The sequence below is a fragment of the Muscardinus avellanarius genome (genome assembly GCF_963383645.1).
Source record: "Muscardinus avellanarius genome assembly, chromosome: 9".
NCBI lineage: Eukaryota > Metazoa > Chordata > Mammalia > Rodentia > Gliridae > Muscardinus > Muscardinus avellanarius.
This window is the reverse complement of record NC_137795.1, coordinates 8,955,976-8,976,036: the sequence shown is the minus strand read 5'-3', so window position 1 is coordinate 8,976,036 and position 20,061 is coordinate 8,955,976. Positions and strand designations below refer to the sequence as shown.

The window sequence follows — 20,061 nt, the reverse complement described above, 5'->3', positions numbered from 1 at the left end:
TATGGATGCTTAAAACGCCCCAGCCAAAGGCTGGTCTTTTACTCTAGCTGGTTTATGATTCTACTGACAAACTCAACTCACCCTCTAAATTTTGCTTAAGCAACAGGCAACAACTACTTGGGCATTCACCACCGATCTCTCTCTCTCTCTCTCTCTCTCTCTCTCTCTCTCTCTCTCTCTCTCTCTCTCTCTCTCTGTTTCATTGACTAGCAAATTCCAAGGCGCATTTGCTCTCGGTCACCCTAGTTATTGTAACATACACCTTGACCACGTACAAGCTGCTTATTCATGGGTTCTGTTCAGACGGTGACTTGGCTCCACTACCTGGTGTGGGGGGTGTGTGTGTGAATAGAGAACTTCAGACTTCACCTGGCCTTGAAATTAGTGCATTCATCCCTGGCTGGGGTTTCCACCCTATCTGTCTTGACAAAACAGATTGGGAAATGTGTCAAAGAGAAACCATGAGGATGGGGATGCCTCCCTTTAGGTAAGGATTCACCTGGTAAAATGCTCTGGGATGGACTACGTCGTTAGCCCGCTAGGCAGGGGAGGCACTGTAGAAGTTTCCAGTAGACTGGCAGTGGCTTCGGAGGCAGATCTGACTGAAGAAGAAGGTCACACATGAATGAGGAGAGACAGCCAAGCAGGGAGCTTCTGTCCCTGGGGTAGGCATGCTCAAGGCCATTACCGCTGATTTGCAAAAGTATACAGCGCTGGGAGAGGGGAATAAGGTTAAGGAGATGTTCTCCTAGATGGGCAAGAAGCATAGGAGAGGAGTTCAGGCAGAGTCTGTGATCTGGTGGACTTTAGGTAAAATCCTTAGTACTGGTATGCCAAGTGCTAGATCTGACCAGGGACTGTTTGTTTGGAATTTCAGGAAGCAGGACACCTTCCTTCTGACCCTTGCATCTCTACACTGTGGATGGACACACCTAAAGGCCCCACGTGTAACAAGAAGGCAGTTCACTCTAATTATATGTTGAGGTGGGTTTGCTAATGTGTTGGCTTGCCTACTTAGCATAAAAAACAGACATAATTGCGCTATAAATAATGGACATCCATCAAACAAGCTGCTGAATTAAGAAAATCAGGCAAGTTCTTAACTGCAAAGGTTTTCAGTTTAACAACTAAATAGTTCAGTCAAGAGATGGAACAGATGTAAGCTAAAACACAGTTTTAGCAATAGGTCACTCCCTGGGCATTCTGGTATGACTAGTGGATTTTTTAAAAATCCATTTTATTAAGTGCTATGTAAAGAAAGAAGTAAAGAAAGTAAAGAAAAAGCATTTTTGTTTACTTAAAAAACATAAAGCAAAAATTTAAAAATGTAAAAACCAAACAATCATTTCAATCCACTCTTTTTCCTCTTTTGGGAAAGAGGACATATAAATGGTCCCAAGAAGGAATCCTTATTTTTTTTTTTTATTTCAAAGTAGGGATACAAATGTTAGCTTATCTTTAAAGCTAATCTCAAACATTTCTTAGGAAGTTAGTCGGTTAAACCATTCTGTTACTTCTGGAATAAAAAAAAAACACCTATGAATTCAGTATTTAAAATACTTGAAAGTGATGTGTTTGTTTAAAATATAATAGAAAAAACCTTTTCATATGCATTTATTTTTCTCTTTTCTTTCATTTTTTTTGTTTTTTTCTGCATTTATTTTGATTCTTAGATCATCTATCCAGGTCCTAAGTTTTACTGAACACTCCAACCATCTTCCATAATCACTGTATACGTGGAAAGATTGTTGATAAATATTGATCTAAAAAGTAGTTTATTAGATATAACTGAAACTAGTTATAAAAAGCAATTGTGTTTCATGGCCCTTATATTTCCTTTTTATCCCTCCAAAATAGATTCTTACACTATAGTGAAAGAAAAAAAATCCGCATCCTGCCATTTTTATCCTTTTATAAAAGTGACACCTTTCACAAAATACTGTTCTTTAAAACTCATACACCACACACACACACACACACACACACACACACACACTTTAGGGGGTCCAAGCATTCAAATAGAGATGAACACCAGCACCTGCTCAGACTACTCGAGAAACACTAGCCCCTATTATGTGTGAAATGTGATATTTAAACACTGGCGCAGCAGAATGGCTTGTTTCAAGGAGGCACGACTGTGGTTTGGGTTCTATCTGCTTTATATAATGGGAAAGTCCATGTGAGTTGTTCAAAATATAAATCAGAATTATTCAGAAGAAAGGAGGAACCTGCGCCACGTCCTGGAGAGTCCGTCAGCAGTCAAAGCGCACTGTGACAGTTCTGGGAGGCCAAGCACACCTTGATGCAAACACTGGGATTGTGTTTTGCATTCTCTTTGTTTCTCCAGTAGTCAGTTTGCCTTCACCCACCAGAACAGCAGAGCTGGTTCTGTAGGTTTAGGGAAAAAAAAAAAAAAAGAATAAATCTTAGGCTATTAGCGGCTGATGATTGAACGATGTAATCTGTGTAGTGAATAGAGCCCTTCTGAATTATTATATAGTACATGGATTTTCAACATTATAGACAAGCCATATAAAGCCAGTTGTAATTCAAGGGTGTGATGTTATGGCCCTCCATCATAATTTGGGCTTTCACAATCGGGGCTTACAAAGCTCCCTTCCCTAGTGCCCACAGCTGGCATTCAACAGTGCTTCACCTATAACTAAACCACCTTTTATTTGCTCTGATTATTAAAAACATTAAATCAGGCACATTAAACATCTCCTGGTTACTATTTTGTGGAAGGTGAGAATTGAATGGACTCCAGCTGTGGGTTACAAGCCAGCAAAGCATGGCTAGGTCCACATTTTTGAGATTTGCTGTTTCTTTTCTTTGAGTGTTATTTTCTCCTTCACGTGCAGTGTTAAAGGGGAAAGAAGATAGGAACAAGTTAAAATGAAGAGGTAACAAGGAGCCCAGGATAAAGTGGAGATGAAGAAGAAAATGGGCATTTCAGCAAGTGGACCAGGAGGAAGAGGAGAGGAGCTCGGTGGTTTTGTTAGGCCATCAAAGGATCTTATAATTTTTTTTCTTGTAAGAGGAAAAAAAAAAAAGCTGTGGGAAAGGCGATGTGTTTATCTGGGACTCTGGTGACATCATAGCATAAACTCAACATGAGTTATGATGTCATCAGATTTCCTCCCCAGTTACCTTGGATCCGTCCCACTTGACATCTAGGCATGCCTCATTTTGGCTAAAAGCTGTGTTTGAACGAGATTCGTTGCTTCAGGCAAAGGGTTGGGTCAATAAGAAGGAAACCATGGCTATATACAGAAAAGGTTCCGTTTATAAACAAGTAACTGGTACCAGAAAATCGGAGAAAAGCACCAAAGCATTTCCCACGCTGATAGATATTAATTGCATAACTCCCTTTTTTCTTATATAACTAAGTATAAAAGACAACATTTCCATAATAACTATAAAAACGAAAGCCAGTCTTTGAAGGGCTGAGGAGTCTTCCAGCTCGGAGTGAATTCTAAAAATGCCCTTATGAGGAAGTTTGCATGGTATGCTACAGCTCTTCTTGGAGGCCAGGTCTGACCCGTGCATTTTAGAGGATGGGGTTCAGGTCTGTTCGGTGAGTGGTGAGCTGACTGAGGGTGGAGCTTCCCACCACCTCACTGACGGACGAGGAAGTAGTGATGGTGTTATGCTGGATGACTTGCTGCTGGGAGCAAGCTGGGACAGGGCTGGCAGGAGGACTGCTCTCTGGACCTAAGGGGAGAAAAAAAAAAAAAAACAACATACATGCACACACCAATAGAGCTCTTTCTTGCATGGACTTGTGAACTCCTCGGAAAACAAAGCAAAACAAAAAGCTAGACATTTACTTGACATAGAAGAGTTGCACACATTTTCTTCTCCAAGTTGATTTCAAAAACTTCATTTTAAACTGTAGTTCCAAAGCTATGCCTTCCAAGTTTAGCTATGAGCAAAGCCATGCTTCCTATATCAGCGAAACGATTTCATGTGTTTAAGTCTTGGTATGTGAACTTCCCCATCTTGTGTTTTCAGATAGACATCCATATATCAAATGTGGAAAAATACTCACATGTGGAGGGAGAATCTGTGTTGCTCAATCTAAAAAATTATTTGAAAATAAATTGACCTTCAGCCATGAATCACTGCTCCTCCCACCATCCCCTACTCAACTAGCATTTTTTCTCTTGCTTTTTTTGTGGTATCAGAGGCTGAATCCAGGGTCATTTTTACCTCTGAGCTATGCCCCCAACCCCTATTTTATTTTTTATTTTGAAACAGGGTCTCATCAAATTGTTGAGGGTCTCCCTAAGTCGAAAAGGCTGGCCTCAAAGCTGTGATTCTCCTGTCTCAGCCACCCAAGTACTGGGATTACAGGCATACATATGCTTTCATACCCAGCTCAACTAGCATTTAACAACATATCATGCAAGTGTATCCCGAGGCATTGAAAGTCAAGAAGCCCAATGTCCGCTTCTTAGTCCACAGATGTTTTCAAGGATAGCGCTAGGTAATTGGCCTCTAGCAGACTATTTTATCTAGTGGCTACAAAATTGGAATCTGGTAAGATTTTGCAATGTGAAATCCCATAGAAAGCATAGCCCAAATTATAAGAAGGTGGTATATATGGCAGTGGATAGGGGTCCAGAAAGCGGGATTTTCTCTAGTAGACTAGTTTGGCAGTCATCAAAGAATTCCAATAGATCTAAACACTTTAGTAAGAGTACAATCTATACTTTACTTCTGCTTTCTCAGGAAAACTCAGTGCAAAATTGGTGGCAAGAACTGAACATAAAAAGGAAAGCAGAACAACCCTGATACTTACTTAAATATCCTTGTGATTCTTTCTGCATGGCTGTTATCGGGCAGTCTTTATGTGTTAGCAACAACTGTTTCAGCTGGGTCACCTCATTTTTCAACACGGACACTTCATTCTGGAAAGAGCCATATTAAAACCAAGTTAAGACCAGAGGATAGAAACTCAAAGCCTCATGAACTTTCAAGTTAGCCTAATGGTGAATACATCACTTAATTTTTAAGTAAAATTGCTCTTAAATCTGAAGACATTCACAAAGGCAAAGTGCACCCCACCTTTTGATGAGTGTAATGGATAAGAGGCCCCGTCACAGCCCACACTGACCCTTGGCAAGTCAAGGGCAGGTAGGACAACTTGATTTATGGAACAAATTACGTTAGCCTTAAACACAAACTCTCTCCTCTCTAAAATCACGCCTAAATCCAGACTGTCTTCTTTATTTTCCCCAGTACCCCCTCTACTTAAATAGTATTTACAAAACAAAGTCGCTTTTAGACCTTTGTAGGAACAATCTCTTGTTAAAAAGAAAACAAACAAACAAAAAACAGAAAAAGGAACCCCTCTCTGGCCCTTAGAATAATCTGCATTTGGGCTACAGAAATAACATATTCTGAGATCTCCATCCCCAGACACCTGCCCCTGAGTAGTAGATAATCCAGGTAATGGTTCTTAGAAAATGGAACCAAGTTCTGATTTTTGGTAAACTGACTCTTTTCTACTGTGACCTAGAAAACAATGAACCCAGGAAGTATTAAACCTTAACTGGGTTCTCTTGCCTTCTTGTCCTTTGGGAAAAAAAAAAAAAAAAAAGAAAAGAAAAGAAAGGAAAAGTTCTGCTTGTTCCCCTCTTGGTCTTGGAGAGGGTAAGATTGGGCTCCATTCCTTCCCCACTGTGTCTTGGGCAGGTAAGCCTTCAGTAGGCAGCAATTTGACTCCAGGCAGAAAGAGTTCATTGCTTCTTTATTAAACACACACACACACACACACACACACACACACACACACACACCTTGAATTCCATGTGCTGGGTTTCTGCACTTGCAAGGACTATACCCCAAACTGTTTTACAATAAACACTTTTTTTTTTTCTCAAAAAGCTGCTTTTTGTAAAACAGCACCCGTTACAACTTGGAACAGCATCTGTGGCCTATCATTTTGCCCCATACAAAACACATGGCTTTAGTTGAATTCTGTCTATGGGTAACGAAATACATTATTACTACACAAAAAATTGTAAGTATAGAGATGAAGGCCCAGAGAGTTGTGAGTGTCTGTAAAATGTGGTAACCCAGAGTCCTATAAATACTGGTTATCACTTTAAGATCTATGTGAGTATGGATATATTTCTTAACGTAACATGCTGGTCATTATGTTATGTAGCCATGTTATGGGTGAAAAATGAATGCCAAGTAGTATCTTCTATAGAAGAGAATCAGCCTTTCATTGAGACAGACCCTTCATGACCATTCAGCATGAGAACTAAGCATAGGCCTAAATACCACAGAAATTCATGGGCAGCACTGATCCAGGAAAAGAACTCTCAGGCAGGGGTTGAGAATAAAGTTTTAGGGCTGGGATGTATTCAGTGACAGATGTGTGTGGGGGAGAGGAAGAATCCTGGAATTTAAGTATTAAGTCTAAGTTGCTGAGTATAAAACAAAATAGTTGAACTAGTTCTCTAAATTTTTTCCTAGAAAAAGTTGCTTCTTATTCTATTATCCATATTGTCTTCTATTAAGAAAGCTAATATCTAATGATCAATTACAAGGTTTCACTCTTGATTTTAACTCACTGGTTTTTATTAGTTTACTAATTTTAATATTTTCAGATATATTTATTTTTACTTCATGGACTTTATAGACCCTCGTGTGCTTTCAGATTCTATCAAGGCAGATTCCAAAACAACATTTCTAATTTTATTTTAGAGCAAAATTGTGTGTGCCCAACTGTGTGTCTATAGAACCTTCATCAGATTCTGTAGGGACCTTTGGCTTAAGAAGAGTCAAGAGTCACCGTCCTGGAGTTGGGTGAACTTACTTGTCTTGTGCTCAAGCAGAGCCAGCTTAAAGATTCCACATTGGAGAAGTGATTGATGCAGAAAGCGGAGAAACACTAGACTATCTTTTACATAAAAGTTCTTTTCAAAGTAACCTATGTATAGTCACCTTGAATTCATTTCAGAAGAGAACAACCAAATAGCAAATGTTTCCAAGTGCATGAAAGAAATCAAATGCGGCCTCCAAGTCCAGGAGGGAAATAAAAGCCAGAACTTCCGGAGGCATTTTTTTTTTTTTTACTCTAAATTACCTTACTTTATGAATTGGGGAAAATCACTATTTTTTTTAAATTCCCATATGTAGGTTGTAATAGTCATTTTAGGGTAGTGTGAATGTGTGTGTGTGTGTGTGTGTGTGTGTGTGTGTGTGTGTGTATTTCACAAGGGATCCAGCTCCCAGGGATAGTCTACCTCTGAGCTATATCCCCATCCCCATTTGATTTTTTTAAATTTGAAACAGGGTTTCACCAGGTTGCCGAGGGCCTTGTTAAGTTGCAGAGGCTGTCCTCAAACCTTGGGTCCTCCTGTCCCAGTCTCCCAAGTACTGTGATTACAGGTGTGTACACCATTCCTGGCTTAGTTTCAGATGTTAATATAAAAACACTTTGTAAAAGCAAATTAGAAATAAGTATGGATTCTCTTGTTGAAATCAACTCCTTTTTAAAAACTAATTTGGGTTTGCTACTTTAAAGCAGTTAGCCATTTAAATAGAGAATGGAAGAGGGCAGATCCCACTGGGGTGATCTCTTTTTAAACCTTTAAGTGTTCCTGGGGATGAATTAGCACCCTCTATAGGGATATTCAATACGACCATAAAGAAGTCTCTAACAGTGACAATTAGAGTTTGGGGATTGGAATAAGTCATTTTGCTACATGAAAAAAAATCCAGAATTTTTTGTGTGTGTGTGTGTATGTAAGCAGTGATGTGTGCCAAAAAAATAATTATTGAAATGGGCCCTCCGTGTATCCCTCTTTTTTTTTTTTTTTTTTTTTTTTTGGTAGATTAGCTGAGACCTGGGCTGGTCTGCTCTGTAACAAAGGACTCTCTCAATTTGTCAAGCAATAGATCCCATCTGGCCTGTTCTCTTGCCAAGTCCCCGACCTGGGCTCGTGTGTCTAAGATTTCAGCAGCAACTTAGACCATGTGTCTTTGCGCTAGAAAGGAAAAGCAATTACTTCCATCCACCCATGAAGTGCAGAAGATTTCCCTATCATCTACTGAGCACAAATGGCTCACTGAGGACCACATCAGCAGTCATCTTAGACACGCTGTGTCAGAAGGAAGGGCGCGGGTTCCTTTCCTTTAAGAACTTTCTGGAATGAAAGATCATAACACAGTGGTTGGGACAATGGAAGGCTTGCCTGGTCCTTACTTTGCTGCTGATGGATGGTGTGCCATTCCAGAAGATTCCTCACTTCCCGGAACCTCAGTAAAATGTCAGATTGGGCGGCTTCTGTTTCCCCCCCTGATTTCTGTACCTGTGCCTCTCAGGCAGAGGTGCCGAGAGACTAAGAAGTGGAGTCTGGGGTTCCAACTTTGTTTTTGTAAGTCTGGTTTTTGAAACTCTGCAGACTAACTAGAAGGTTCTATACTGGAGAACTCAGAGGTTGCGGCCCCTGGTCCAGACGTTGGATGTTCAGTTTGGCTAGGGTTTGTTTGCTTAGCACCTTCCATTTTTGTTTACTTAAAGTTTGGCTCACTGCACCAACCTCAAGAGAGAGACCTTTTTCTTTTGACAAAGGTCCAGTGAGAGGGGAAGGGTCACTTGAAGGTGGCAGAATCTGTAATGTCCTGTCCAGTATCACAGGAGCCCCGCAGAACACTCAACACCAGAGAAAACACCAGACACTTGTGGCTTCTGTCCTTCTGATGCAAGGCAGTGGTTGGAAAACATCAACAATGTGGTCTTTTTAGAGATTTTCCCCTTCCCTGGGGACTGTGTTGAGAACCAAAAGAAATCAGTCCCTGGTGCATGGACTCAGTGGAACTTTCTACTCTAGTTTTCAGGAGCTAGAGTTCTAATATCTTTTTTTCCTTAGCCATTTTGTTTTTCCCTAAAGAAACGCAAACAAACAAACAAAAAGCTAGATATGGTGGTGCATGCCTGCAATCCCAGTATTTAAGAGGTTGAGACAGGAGGATCACAAATTTAACTTATTGAAACGCTGCTTCAAACAAATCAAAAGAGAGCTGGGCGTGGTGGTGCACGCTTGTAATCCTAGTACTTGGGAAGCTAAGACACGAGGATCGCAGGTTCGCAGACAGCCTCAGCTACTTAGTGAGGCCCTCTGCAATTTAGTAGACCTTGTTTCAAAATGAAGACAAGAATAGGACTAGGGGTGTAGCTCAGAGGTAGCATGTACCTGGGCTCCATCCTCAGTACCGAAAATAAATAAATAAATAAATAAATAAATAAATAAAAGAGCTGGGGTTTAGCTCACAGGTAAAATATTCCTGGGTTCAATACCCAGCACCAAAACAAATAACAAAAATATCAGTGGATTAGTGTCTAATAACAGGTAAATTTACCGTGTGTGTTTTGCAGAAGCAAACATAATCTGTACAAAGCAACTTGAGAACTCATCTGACCTCCAACCCAGCCTGCACCTTTGCTGTACAGGCTTTCTGTGATAACTTCTTGTGTTTCATGCTCCAGGGTCAGAGTCAACACCCTGGTGTAACTCCACCAGGACCCATTTTTGTTAACATGGATTTAAAGACTTTTGGCATCTGCTCTGTGTCAGCCTGGCTGCTCATCTAAGGTGTAGTTCTCAACCACAGCTGATTTTACACCATCACCACGATCCTGCCCCAGGGCACATGTTGGCATTATCTGGGCAAAGGCAAAGATGCTGGTAAAAACCCTGTAATGTGCAGGGCATGACAATGTTGGGCTTTAAAAGTCAAGAGTGCTAGGGTTGAGAACACAGCACATTATTACATCTGCCTGCAGACCTCAGCATGGTAGCAAATTCTTGGGATCTTCTACTTGGATCCTCGTAGAGTCTTTGCTGCAATATTTGCTAGGTCCACAGAGGTCCGTATGTTTATTGGCTTAACCTGTCTGTCTGAATGAATTCATCTTGAATTGATTTGGCCTTGCCCTTGCCAATGATATCTGTGAAATTTGAGGTCTGGTGTTTTAAGTACATTTATCAAAAGCATCAAAATAAAAATGTGATTATCAATATGCAAATGATTATCTATGTTCTGCCTTGAAGTTTCTGGCAGGTCACTGAGCCTGCCAGACTCTGGAGGTGGCCTTCACGGGGGTTAGGTTGAGCCCTCCCTCTGTCGGTCGGCTCCCTGCAATCATAGCCTTGGCAGGTGGTCACACAGCCAATTATTGGACACTCCAGAGATGAGGGACCCATCTACCGATCCACACACAGCTCCAGAGTACGAGCACTATACTAGAAACCGGGAGTAGATGTTGGGGAAAGGGGGGGAAAGTCACAGTGCCAATGTCTGTGTGGCATACAAGTTGGACTACAGAGGGATCGGTGTGATATTTTCTTTATTTTATTTGCAGTACTGGGGATGAAAGTCAGGAGCATTTTACCTCCAAGCTACATCCCCAGCCCTACTTTATGTTTTATTTTGAAACAGGGTCTCATTAAGTTTTGGAAGGCCTCACTAAGTATCCGAGGCTGGCCACAAACCTGCAATCCTCCCGTCTCAGCCTCCCAAGTGCTGGGATTACAAGAGTGTGCCACCATGCCCGGCCTGAACCACTTTCCGATGACCTTCTGCACTGGAGATTTAGCTGCTTGTCTCCTCCCCAGGTCCCAGTGTAGGGTAGTGGTTGAATTATTTGGTTTTCTCTGAGTTCACTGAATGTAACTCCTCTGTGAGCAAGGTGTGTGGTCCCCCTGTAGGTCAACAAGAGCCCAGGGGGCGGGAAATGCCCTGGGGGAAGAGAGAGGAGCTGGCCTGCACCTGAAGTTGCATGTTTGTCTGGGTGAGCTCTTCTGCTTTCTTTTCCAGTGACATCACCCAGACCTTCCTCTTCTGTCTGCAGCGGGTGGCAGCTGCCCGGTTCCGTTCCAGAAATTTCCTCCGCCTTTCATCGGGGTCCTCGTCTACCACCCTTCGCCGGCGCCCCCCTGTGGGCTGGGGCGGCTGTATCGTCTGGGTTGGCTGCATCTGTTGAGAGGCTGGGGAGACCTGTGGGCACACAGAGGAAGGAGGTGTGGGAGGAGACACCCACGCTGGGGTGACGCAAGGTACAAAAGCCGAGTTCTCTATTCCTCACACTGAGCCCGTTTCCTATGAATGAAATCCCACTCGTGAAAGAAAAGAAAAGCAATCACTGAGCTGTAGTCGATGATGCTCTGGCCGGATACAGGATGACTCACGCAAAGAGGTCATTGGGTGGATTTTTCCTTGACGGGCATTTAGCCAAGTCATGGTGGAGAGAACTTTTTTCCCTTTCCTTCGGGTGTTAGAAATGTTTTTATCTGAGGTGCTTAAAAAAAAATACTTCAAAGTAGCCAGCGGATGGCTAGAAGGCGAAAACAGGGAGGTATGGATTATCATCACGATATTGACTATTTCTATTGGTCCAACCTCTGGAAGGTCATGGTTCTCTTTACTCAAATGACGGCACCTCTAAAATACAGCCAAGGGACATTGTCACCACTGTGACTCCTAAGGAAAGAATCCTATCTAGCTGGGAAGCCACAGACAGACCATATTCATTATTTCACAGTTCCATAAACCAAACACAGGACAGGCTGGACCTGCAGGCTGCAGGTGGGTCTAGGGCCTGTACAGCTGGGACTCAGGTGGAGGGGGCTCAGGAGGCCTTTCTAGATGACCGGAAGGCAGGATCTTCAAAAGCAGTTGATGCCCAAGTTACCCTGTGAGATTGTGCGGGGTAGCAGTGCACTGTCATACGCTCAGGCCTAAAGAAATCCTGGGAGTACAAAGCAATTTATTAAAAACATTTTACTGTGCTTAGAGACTTTTTGTAAGGTCTTCATGGGGCTCAGCAACATGAAGGGCCAGAGACCCCCAAACATTCATTTCCCTCCACGAGGTAGACACACAGCACCTTGTGAAATTTCTACGACTGGTTCTTTATATGTCTGCACACCTAATGCTTTCCTTAATGCATTTACTTCTTCCTCCTTCTCAATAAAGGGCACTTTCCCCCCCCCTCTCTCAGTCACTCAGGTTTATGGCTGTAATACCTATAAAGTTGTTTTACAAGAGACATTTAACCTACAGAAATAACAGGCAAAAAGTTTTAAAAATGAAGCCCAACAGCCTTTCATACCACATTCCAAATCTGTGGTTGAAGTCAATCAGAATGACTGTTACAGTCACTAATAATGGCTATGGGTCGACTTCAGCCCACTGGCTGTGATATATTTCAGCCCTTAACTCTATCAAACCTTCTATGACTAACTGGAAAAGAATTGGGCCCTGGAGGGAGGTCAGACTGCACCTCAGTAATTTTATCTAAAGCAAAGACATTTTCCCAAAACTCCTTATTGGTGATTTCTGTTCTCTGGATCACAGAGGAATAACAAAATTAATTAATTGTCTCAGGTCTCACTCGCCAGTCACTGATGGTGACATAATCCTTATTATTGGCAAAGATGTAGAGCTTGTCATTGCAGAGGACTACTCCTGAGCTGATTCCTGCAAACCAGGGAGTAGAAGCAATTGTGCTAACTGAGCCACTATTTTACCTTTACCAGTGCGCGCGCATGCGCGCGCGCGCGCGTGTATGTGTGTGTGTGAGAATTAATGATCTCTTAAAAAATGCCAGCCCTAGATAAACTTTCAATATGCAAAACTGGTCTGCAATCTCTATTGCAGGGACCTCTTTTTTTTTTTTTAATATATCGTTGACTAGCCAGGCGTGGCGGCACACGCTTGTCATCCCCGCGCTTGAGAGGCGGAGATAGGAGGATGGCGCAGGTTCGAAGCCAGCCTCTCTGGCTTAAGAGACCCTGTTTCCAAATAAAAATATAAAATAGATCTGGGAGTTAGCCCAGAGTTAGAAGAGTTCCATCCCCAGTACCACCAAATATATATTTGACCTCAGCACACTTCAGTCAACCTTTAACCAGTGACACTTTTTCTGTGCCTTAGCTCTAAGGGGTAAGTGAGGTGGGGTGGTTTTTGGGGCAGTATAGATTTGGGGCTTAAGGGAATGGGGGACTGGTTAAGAGTCATTCTTGGTGGCCATGAAGTGATACCAGACCCAAACTTCTATCATATTCAGAGTAAACACATGACATCAAGGAAAACTGCACCTGCAACCCTAAGACCAGAATTTGTGTCCCTGGTATTTATTATTATGTATCATTTTATACCTGAAATGGAATTCTCTTGGCACAGATGCTCTGAAAATTTTGATCAAAATAATTGATTATGATTTTTAAAAAGAGACATTTTATTCAAAATCATCTTAGAATCTCAGAGGTCGAGGGATCTTGAGAAATCTCTATTCCTCCTCTTCAGGTAATCATACAATGAAGCAGCACGACAGGATCTCCATAACCATCCAAGTTGATAAAATTCAAGAGCAGTATTTTAAAATCCAGTCTAAATGATCTTGTTCAAGTTTTAGCAAGACCAGCCTGGATTCCCTCTGTTTAGTATAAGATAAAAAGGCAACTGTGGGTGTAGCTAATTATAATAGCAATTAACTAATAGCATATACAATTGGACACTTAATGATTTGAAACAGGGCAATTGGGTAATTGGTACTTAGCTAATGAGTAGCTTTTTACGTAAAGAACTGCTAAACTTGTCTGTGAAATAACTTGCCCATGAAGACAACCAAATCACGGCGTTCTCCTTTTCCTTAAAAAATAAGTATGCATGTGAGTTGATTTGCATATTTTTTAATTTAATTTTTTTTGGTGTGTGTGTGTGTGGTACTGGGAGTGAAACCCAGGAGCTTTCAACTTTTGGTTTATACTCCCAGACCTATTTTTTTTTTTTTTTTGTGTGTGTGTGTGTGTGTGTGTGTTTTAAACAGGGTCTAAGTTGCTGAGAGCCTCACTCAGTATCTGAAGCTGGCTTTGAACCTGTGATCCTCCTGTCTCAGCCTCCCAAGTACTGGGATTACAAGCGTGCGCCACCGCGCCTGGCTCTGATTTGCCTATTTTTGACCTGGTAGTTTTCGTTCCCTGTTTTTAATATATGTCCCAGTATAAAACTTACCTAAAAATGTGACTAAAAAGGTCCTCTGGATGGTCTTTTATTGCTAAGCTCCTTGCTACACTTTTATCAAATTATTATAGCTTGGAATTAATCGTGGCTAACATATTTTGAAAACTTTTAAAGAGATTCTCTTATCTAGCAACTGAAAGAGCCAATGAGCTTAGTCTATTATTATTCTTACTTTGAAAATACTAAAGTTTAAGGAGGCTGGTCTCATTCTCTGTCTGTGTGGTAAATGAGATGGAAAATTTTGCTCTCTCACACCGACCCTCAACAAGTATTCGCTATTTAGAACACCTTTACGGACGTTCATCTGATGACTAGAACAGAAAGTTGCTAGTGGCTGGCCCCTTTTGTGGCTAGCTAGCTGTCTGGGCTTGGCATGTGTCAGCGGGAAGCATTTAAGGGCTCCAAATGCTGCTGGTGTGGGGCCTTGTCTCTAGAGGTGCACGATGGTGGAGACTGAAAAAGGGCTTCTTGGCGATCCCCAGCTTTGGTCACAGTTCCGACCCAGCTGGCTGGGATCTGGCAGTGTGGAATGGGTGGAGGGGACTGAGGCCGGTCATGCACTTGAGGATCCAGTGTCTGGGGCTAGCCCTGTTCTTGGACTTACCAAACCTACTCCTGTACACATGGCCTCGCCGCTCTTCTGGGCCTGGGTGACATAACGTCTGCCTGGCCCCCCAACTCTCCTTTGGCTTTGTCTAAATGCTACTTTCTTTCTGGCCGCTCCTACTGACTCTCCGCCCCTGGGACTGGGCCTTTCTCTGGTCTGATCAGCCACAGTGCTCGGCTCGTTCTCCGCTGCTCCGCTTCCTCCAACGCACTTCGCGTTGGGTGGGACGAGTCACCTCTCCTCACCATTCACCCAGCGCCTTACGCCCCGGCATCCATGGCCAAGCAGCTTTGTCTGCCTGAGTCGTTACTCTTTTGATTTTTAATATTCACTGTTACTTAAGAGGATTGCCCATTGTATTTAACTTCCATTTCTCAGGTGACAAAACTTTATCTGTCTGTCTGTCTATCTATCTATCTATTTTTTGTGTGTGTGTGTGTGGTACTGGGGATGAAACCCAGGGGCATTCTACCTCTGAGCTACACCCAAAGTCCCATTTTTTATTCTTTATTTTGAAACAGGGTCTCACTGAGTTTCAAAGGGTCTCACTAAGTAGCTGAGGCTGGCCGTGAACCGCGATCCTCCGGTCTCAGCCTCCAGAATACTGGGATTACAAGTGTGCGCCACCACACCTGGTTACATGGCGTTTTGAAGTATTGCAGCTAGAAGCAGGTTAGAATTAACCAACTTCCTTCCTTTTTCCATATTTCCCTCTTTCGCTCCCTCCCCCCTTTCTTCCTCCTTTCAGATTGAACCCAGGGGTATTCTACCTTCAGCCCCCAAGTCCTCTTTTTTTTTTTTTATGTTGGAACAGGGTCTAAGTGCTGAGGCTGGCCTCAAACCTGAGATCCTTTTGTCTCAGCCTCCAAAGTACTGGGGGTACAGGTGTGCACTCCCACACCCAGCTCTTTTTCTTATCATTTACTCAGATCTTTTATCAGGAGCTTAAATTCCTTCAAATCCTCCCATCATTATTTATTGTTTTTAGGAGTAACTTTGCAACATGTGAAATTAGATTATGGAGAACTTAAAGTTTACGGTCACCCCTAAAAAATGGACCTGGCATTTGCTATATGATGTATAGAAATTATGACAGTATCTTATGGGTTACCATGCCTTGTAGAAAACGGCCAGTTTCCCAGAATGTCAGACAGAGCACCTGGCAAGCAAGGTTGCTATACATGAGATGATACCAGTGTTAAAATTTTGCTTGCTCTTTGTGTGTGTGTGTGTGTGTGTGTGTGTGTGTGTGTGTGTGTGTACATGTGTGTCTGGTGCTGGGGATTCAACCCAGTGTCATTCCATCTCTGGGCTACATTCCCAGCTTTTTTTTTTTTTTTTTTTTTGAGGTACTGGGGATGGAACCCAGGGGCATTCTACCTCCGAGCTATCCTTCCAGCCCTATTTTATAATCTTTATTTTGAAACAGGGTCCCACTGAGTTGCAAAGGGCCTCACTAAGTAGCTGAGGCTGTCCACGAACCGCGATCCTCCTGTCTCAGCCTCCCAAATGCTGAGATTACAAGCGTGCGCCACTATGCCCGGCTACTCCCAGCTCTTTGAATTTTATATTTTGAAACAAGGTCTTGCTAAGATGCTGAGGCTCACACTGAACTGCATAGGCTGGCCTTGAACCTGCAATCCTCCGGTCTCAGCCTCCCGAGTCCTGGGATTACAAGTGTGCAGGCCGCTGAACTTGCGCTCTTTAACCAGAAGGACAAGAGAGAAGAAAGGAAAGAGACGGCGGGAAAGGCATACCTGGGCTTGGCTGCCGGTGTGCAGGGGCGGGTGCGGCGAGCTCTGGTGGTGTGCCGGGTGTGCGTGGAGGTGGGAGTGGTGGTGCGGGTGGTTCTGCTGGTGATGGGGCTGGGCGTGAGGGTGGTGTGCCGGGTGCTGGTGCGGGTAGGGGTGGTGTGCCGGCAGCGTCTGGTGCTGGTGCGGGTGCGAGTGCAGGTGGTGGTGCTGCGCTGGGTCCTGCCGGGAGCCCAGCATGTCCATCATATGGCTCATGGGGTTCATGTTCCCGTTGGACATGGCCGCGGGGTGATGCGTCAAGGCAGCCTTCAGCCTCTGAAACAGAAGAAGACGAGAGGGCACAGCTGAGGTCACTGGAGCACACAGTAGGAGTTTTGCAGCAAAATGACTCCTGTTTCCAAATTTCACTAAGTTAACCTTCGCTCCTAATAGCGGGAGAGCTTTTATACTAATTTTATATGTTCTCCCATGGGGTAGGGAGCTGTGGGGGCAATGTGGACCTTAACTGTTAATTATTAAGAGCATCAGCAATGGCACAGGATGGCCTATCAAAATGTAGATATTCAAGCAAAAGGTATATCCTACTATAGAAACCTTTGTCATACCCTTAGTATGTGAATGTATGTACCGGGGTTGAATCCAGGGGCATTCTACCTCCGAGCTATATCCTCAAACCCGAATCTGCCATCCTCCTGTCTCCGTCTCCCAGGTACTAAAATGACAGGTGTACACCACCACATCTGGCTTGTCATATCCCCCTGAGAGCCAGATGTAAGTGCAAACCAACCATTCAATGTAGCAATGCCCCGAACAGAGGGCTCCTGTCTTGCTTAGACATGGTGTTCTTTAAAGACCCAATGAATAAAAGATTTGGCCGCTCCAAAGCTTTCTCAGATGCATGGAAGAAATAACTTCTGATTTTAGAATGCAGAAAGATCACTAATGCTATGTCTGGGCTTCAAATGAGCATCAGGAATCCGTGACGTGTGGAGGCAAACTCTAGGTCTTTTTCGCTTGTTACCCTCATGTTCTCGTGGCCTCTCCTGATGATCTAATTTTTCTCACAATAACTTTTTTCCGCCTTTGAGAAGGAAGTAAGGGAAATGGTATGGTATACAGTGTGAGCCTAGTACACTTTGTATGATGGTTTGAAGGCAGGCTAGGCTTCTAACACACAATTCCTATTCACTAACAAGAAAATAAACCAGAGGTAACTTCTCCCTGGATTGGGTGCAGGGGTCAGCCATAGTTTTCTACAAAGAGCCATACAGCACATGGTCACACCATTGTGTCCCTCCTGGTCTGTCACCAAATCTCTACCCGATCATTGTGCAAAAACAACTGTGGACTGTGGGTAACGAATGAGCAGGTTTTCCTCCCAACTTTACTATGGGCAGCAAGTCTGAATTTCATATCATTTCCGCATGTCATAAATATTATTCTACTTTTGATTTTCTTCCCCTCAGTCATGGGAAATCTGAAAGAGAGCTGGGCAAGGCGGCACATACTTATAATCTCAGTACTTAGGAGGTTGACAGAGGAGGACTGAAGGGTCAGGACCAGCCTCAGCAACATAGATGCTCAACAACCAGCAACATAGATGCTCGACAACCAGCAACTTAGATGCTCAACAACCAGCAACTTAGATGCTCAACAACCTAGAGACCCTGTTTTAAAAAAAGTTAGCCTGGCATAGTGGTGCACACTTGTAATCCCATCCCAGTACTTGGGAGGCTGAAACAGGAGGATGGTGGTCCTCAGACAGCCTAAGCTACTTAGTGAGGCTCTCCCCAACTTAGTAAGACCCTGTTTCAAAATAAAGAGAGTAAAATATAGGGCTGGGGGTAGAGCTCGGAGGTAGAATGCCCCTGGGTTCCCTCCCCAGTATCGCAATACATACATACATACATACATACATAATACATAAAAAGGCCAGGAATGTAGCTCAAAGGTAGAATAATCTCCAGTAAAACACACACACACACACACACTCAATAAAATAAAATAAAATCTGAAGCCCCTTGCCTAGATTCAGCCCATGGACCATAGTTTCTAATCCTATTCTGCACTAGCAGTGAGTAATCAGCTTCATCCAGGTTTCTTCAAAATTCTTTTTCCTCTACACAGGCAATCATCATCCTGCTCCCCTGGGGAGCACTGTGCTAAGTACTGAGTGCTGGAGTTACTCCTGGGAAACGCATTCTACCCCAGGATGACGGTCTCTCTGGCAGGCTCACAGGGGCCTCATGAAGAATTCACAAGGGGACTCAAGTTCCCTCCAGATTTGGGCTCCTATCTGCTGGGGATGGTGGTGTGTAGTCACGGAGACAAAGGAGAGCTGCATATAAGTAATGATGGAAACCACCACACCGTAGCTTCCATGACATTAACGATTCTCAACCGTTAGACCATCAGAAAGACCTACTCAATTCGTCAGGATCTTTAAACACAAAAAACCTGCACTAGTTTTAAAAAAGGGGGGTGGGAGGCATGCTCTGTGCTCACACAGAGAGCCACTGAAAGCATTTTCCACATCCTGATCCAGAAGCCACTTCATCTTTCTCGCTCTTGGCTCATGAGCAACGGCAGCTCCCGGAAGACGGCACTGACTGCGTGAGGATGCTCCGGGGGAGGCGAGCTTCCTCCACCCCGGGAAAGAGTGGGTGCCTGGCACTGTGCTAACTACTAAACGGCAAGGTGCTTCCAAGCTCCGGAAATGATTTCATTGTTTTTATAAAAATGCTCATTATAAAAAATGTAAGCAATGTAAAGAGTGCGATGAAGTCAGCCACGCGGGAGCAATACATGTTGTTTATACTGGTGGACAAACGGCATTCCAGACAACTCTATACACACAGGTAGAGGAGCAAGCGGGCTACTTTTATAACAGGGGATTCATCCTAAGTTTTAAAAACTTAGGCGTAGCAGAGAGGCAAACATCGATCGAATTGCTGGGTTTGGGGTGCCTATCTCTTTACCCCAAGAAGAGATTTGGAACGATATTTTCAAGCTTAAGAGTGAAAAACGGTGTGAAAAAGATTATGCTGAAATTACAAATTTTTAAAATAGATTTATTTATTTTGGTGGTACTGGGGTTCCCTGAAATCCTTCTACCTCCGGGCTACACTCCCAGACACCTGTTTTTTTTTTTTTTTAATATTTTTATTTGGAAACAGGGTCTCTTAAGCTAGCGAGGCTGGCTTCGAACCTGAGCGATCCTCCTGTCTCCGCCTCCCAAGCGCGGGGATTATAAGCGTGCGCCACCACGCCCGGCTAAATTAGATTTATTGGTGAACTTTCTGTTTTTATGTATTTTTATGTATTTTATAGTATTAGTGAACTTTCTATTTTTATGATTTTATTATCATATAAGTACATAATGGCACAATAATAATAACAATAATGATGATAATAATAATAATAAGCCACAGTCTAGCCTCTCTCCCCAAGCCCCAGTCCCACTCCTCACAGGTAATCTCCTTTCAGACCTCTGCTTAGCGTTTCTAAGGATATGTTTGTGCAAATGCCTTTCACGACAGGCGGCTGTGTCTCCTGCTTTTTGTCACTTGAACAATGACTCTAACATCTTTATCAGCAAAAATAGCTAACAATAACGACCGGCATTGATGGGCACTCACTATGTGTCTGACCTCA

The 20,061-nt window shown here is 43.2% G+C and overlaps 1 protein-coding gene across 2 annotated transcripts in view; it reads right to left on the bottom strand.

Annotated features, from left to right (window-relative positions):
• Positions 1–3,550: 3,550 nt before the first annotated feature.
• CREB5 (cAMP responsive element binding protein 5) overlaps positions 3,551–20,061 on the bottom strand; it is a gene marked incomplete at both ends in the record, with an annotated part of 435,958 nt that continues 419,447 nt past the window's right edge. For both annotated transcript variants that reach the window (XM_080701989.1, XM_080701988.1), the window contains 4 exons: positions 3,551–3,714; positions 4,805–4,913; positions 10,792–11,019; positions 16,411–16,722. In XM_080701989.1, the coding sequence (XP_080558115.1) occupies positions 3,551–3,714; positions 4,805–4,913; positions 10,792–11,019; positions 16,411–16,722 (813 nt within the window). The remainder of the gene's footprint in view (positions 3,715–4,804; positions 4,914–10,791; positions 11,020–16,410; positions 16,723–20,061) is intronic.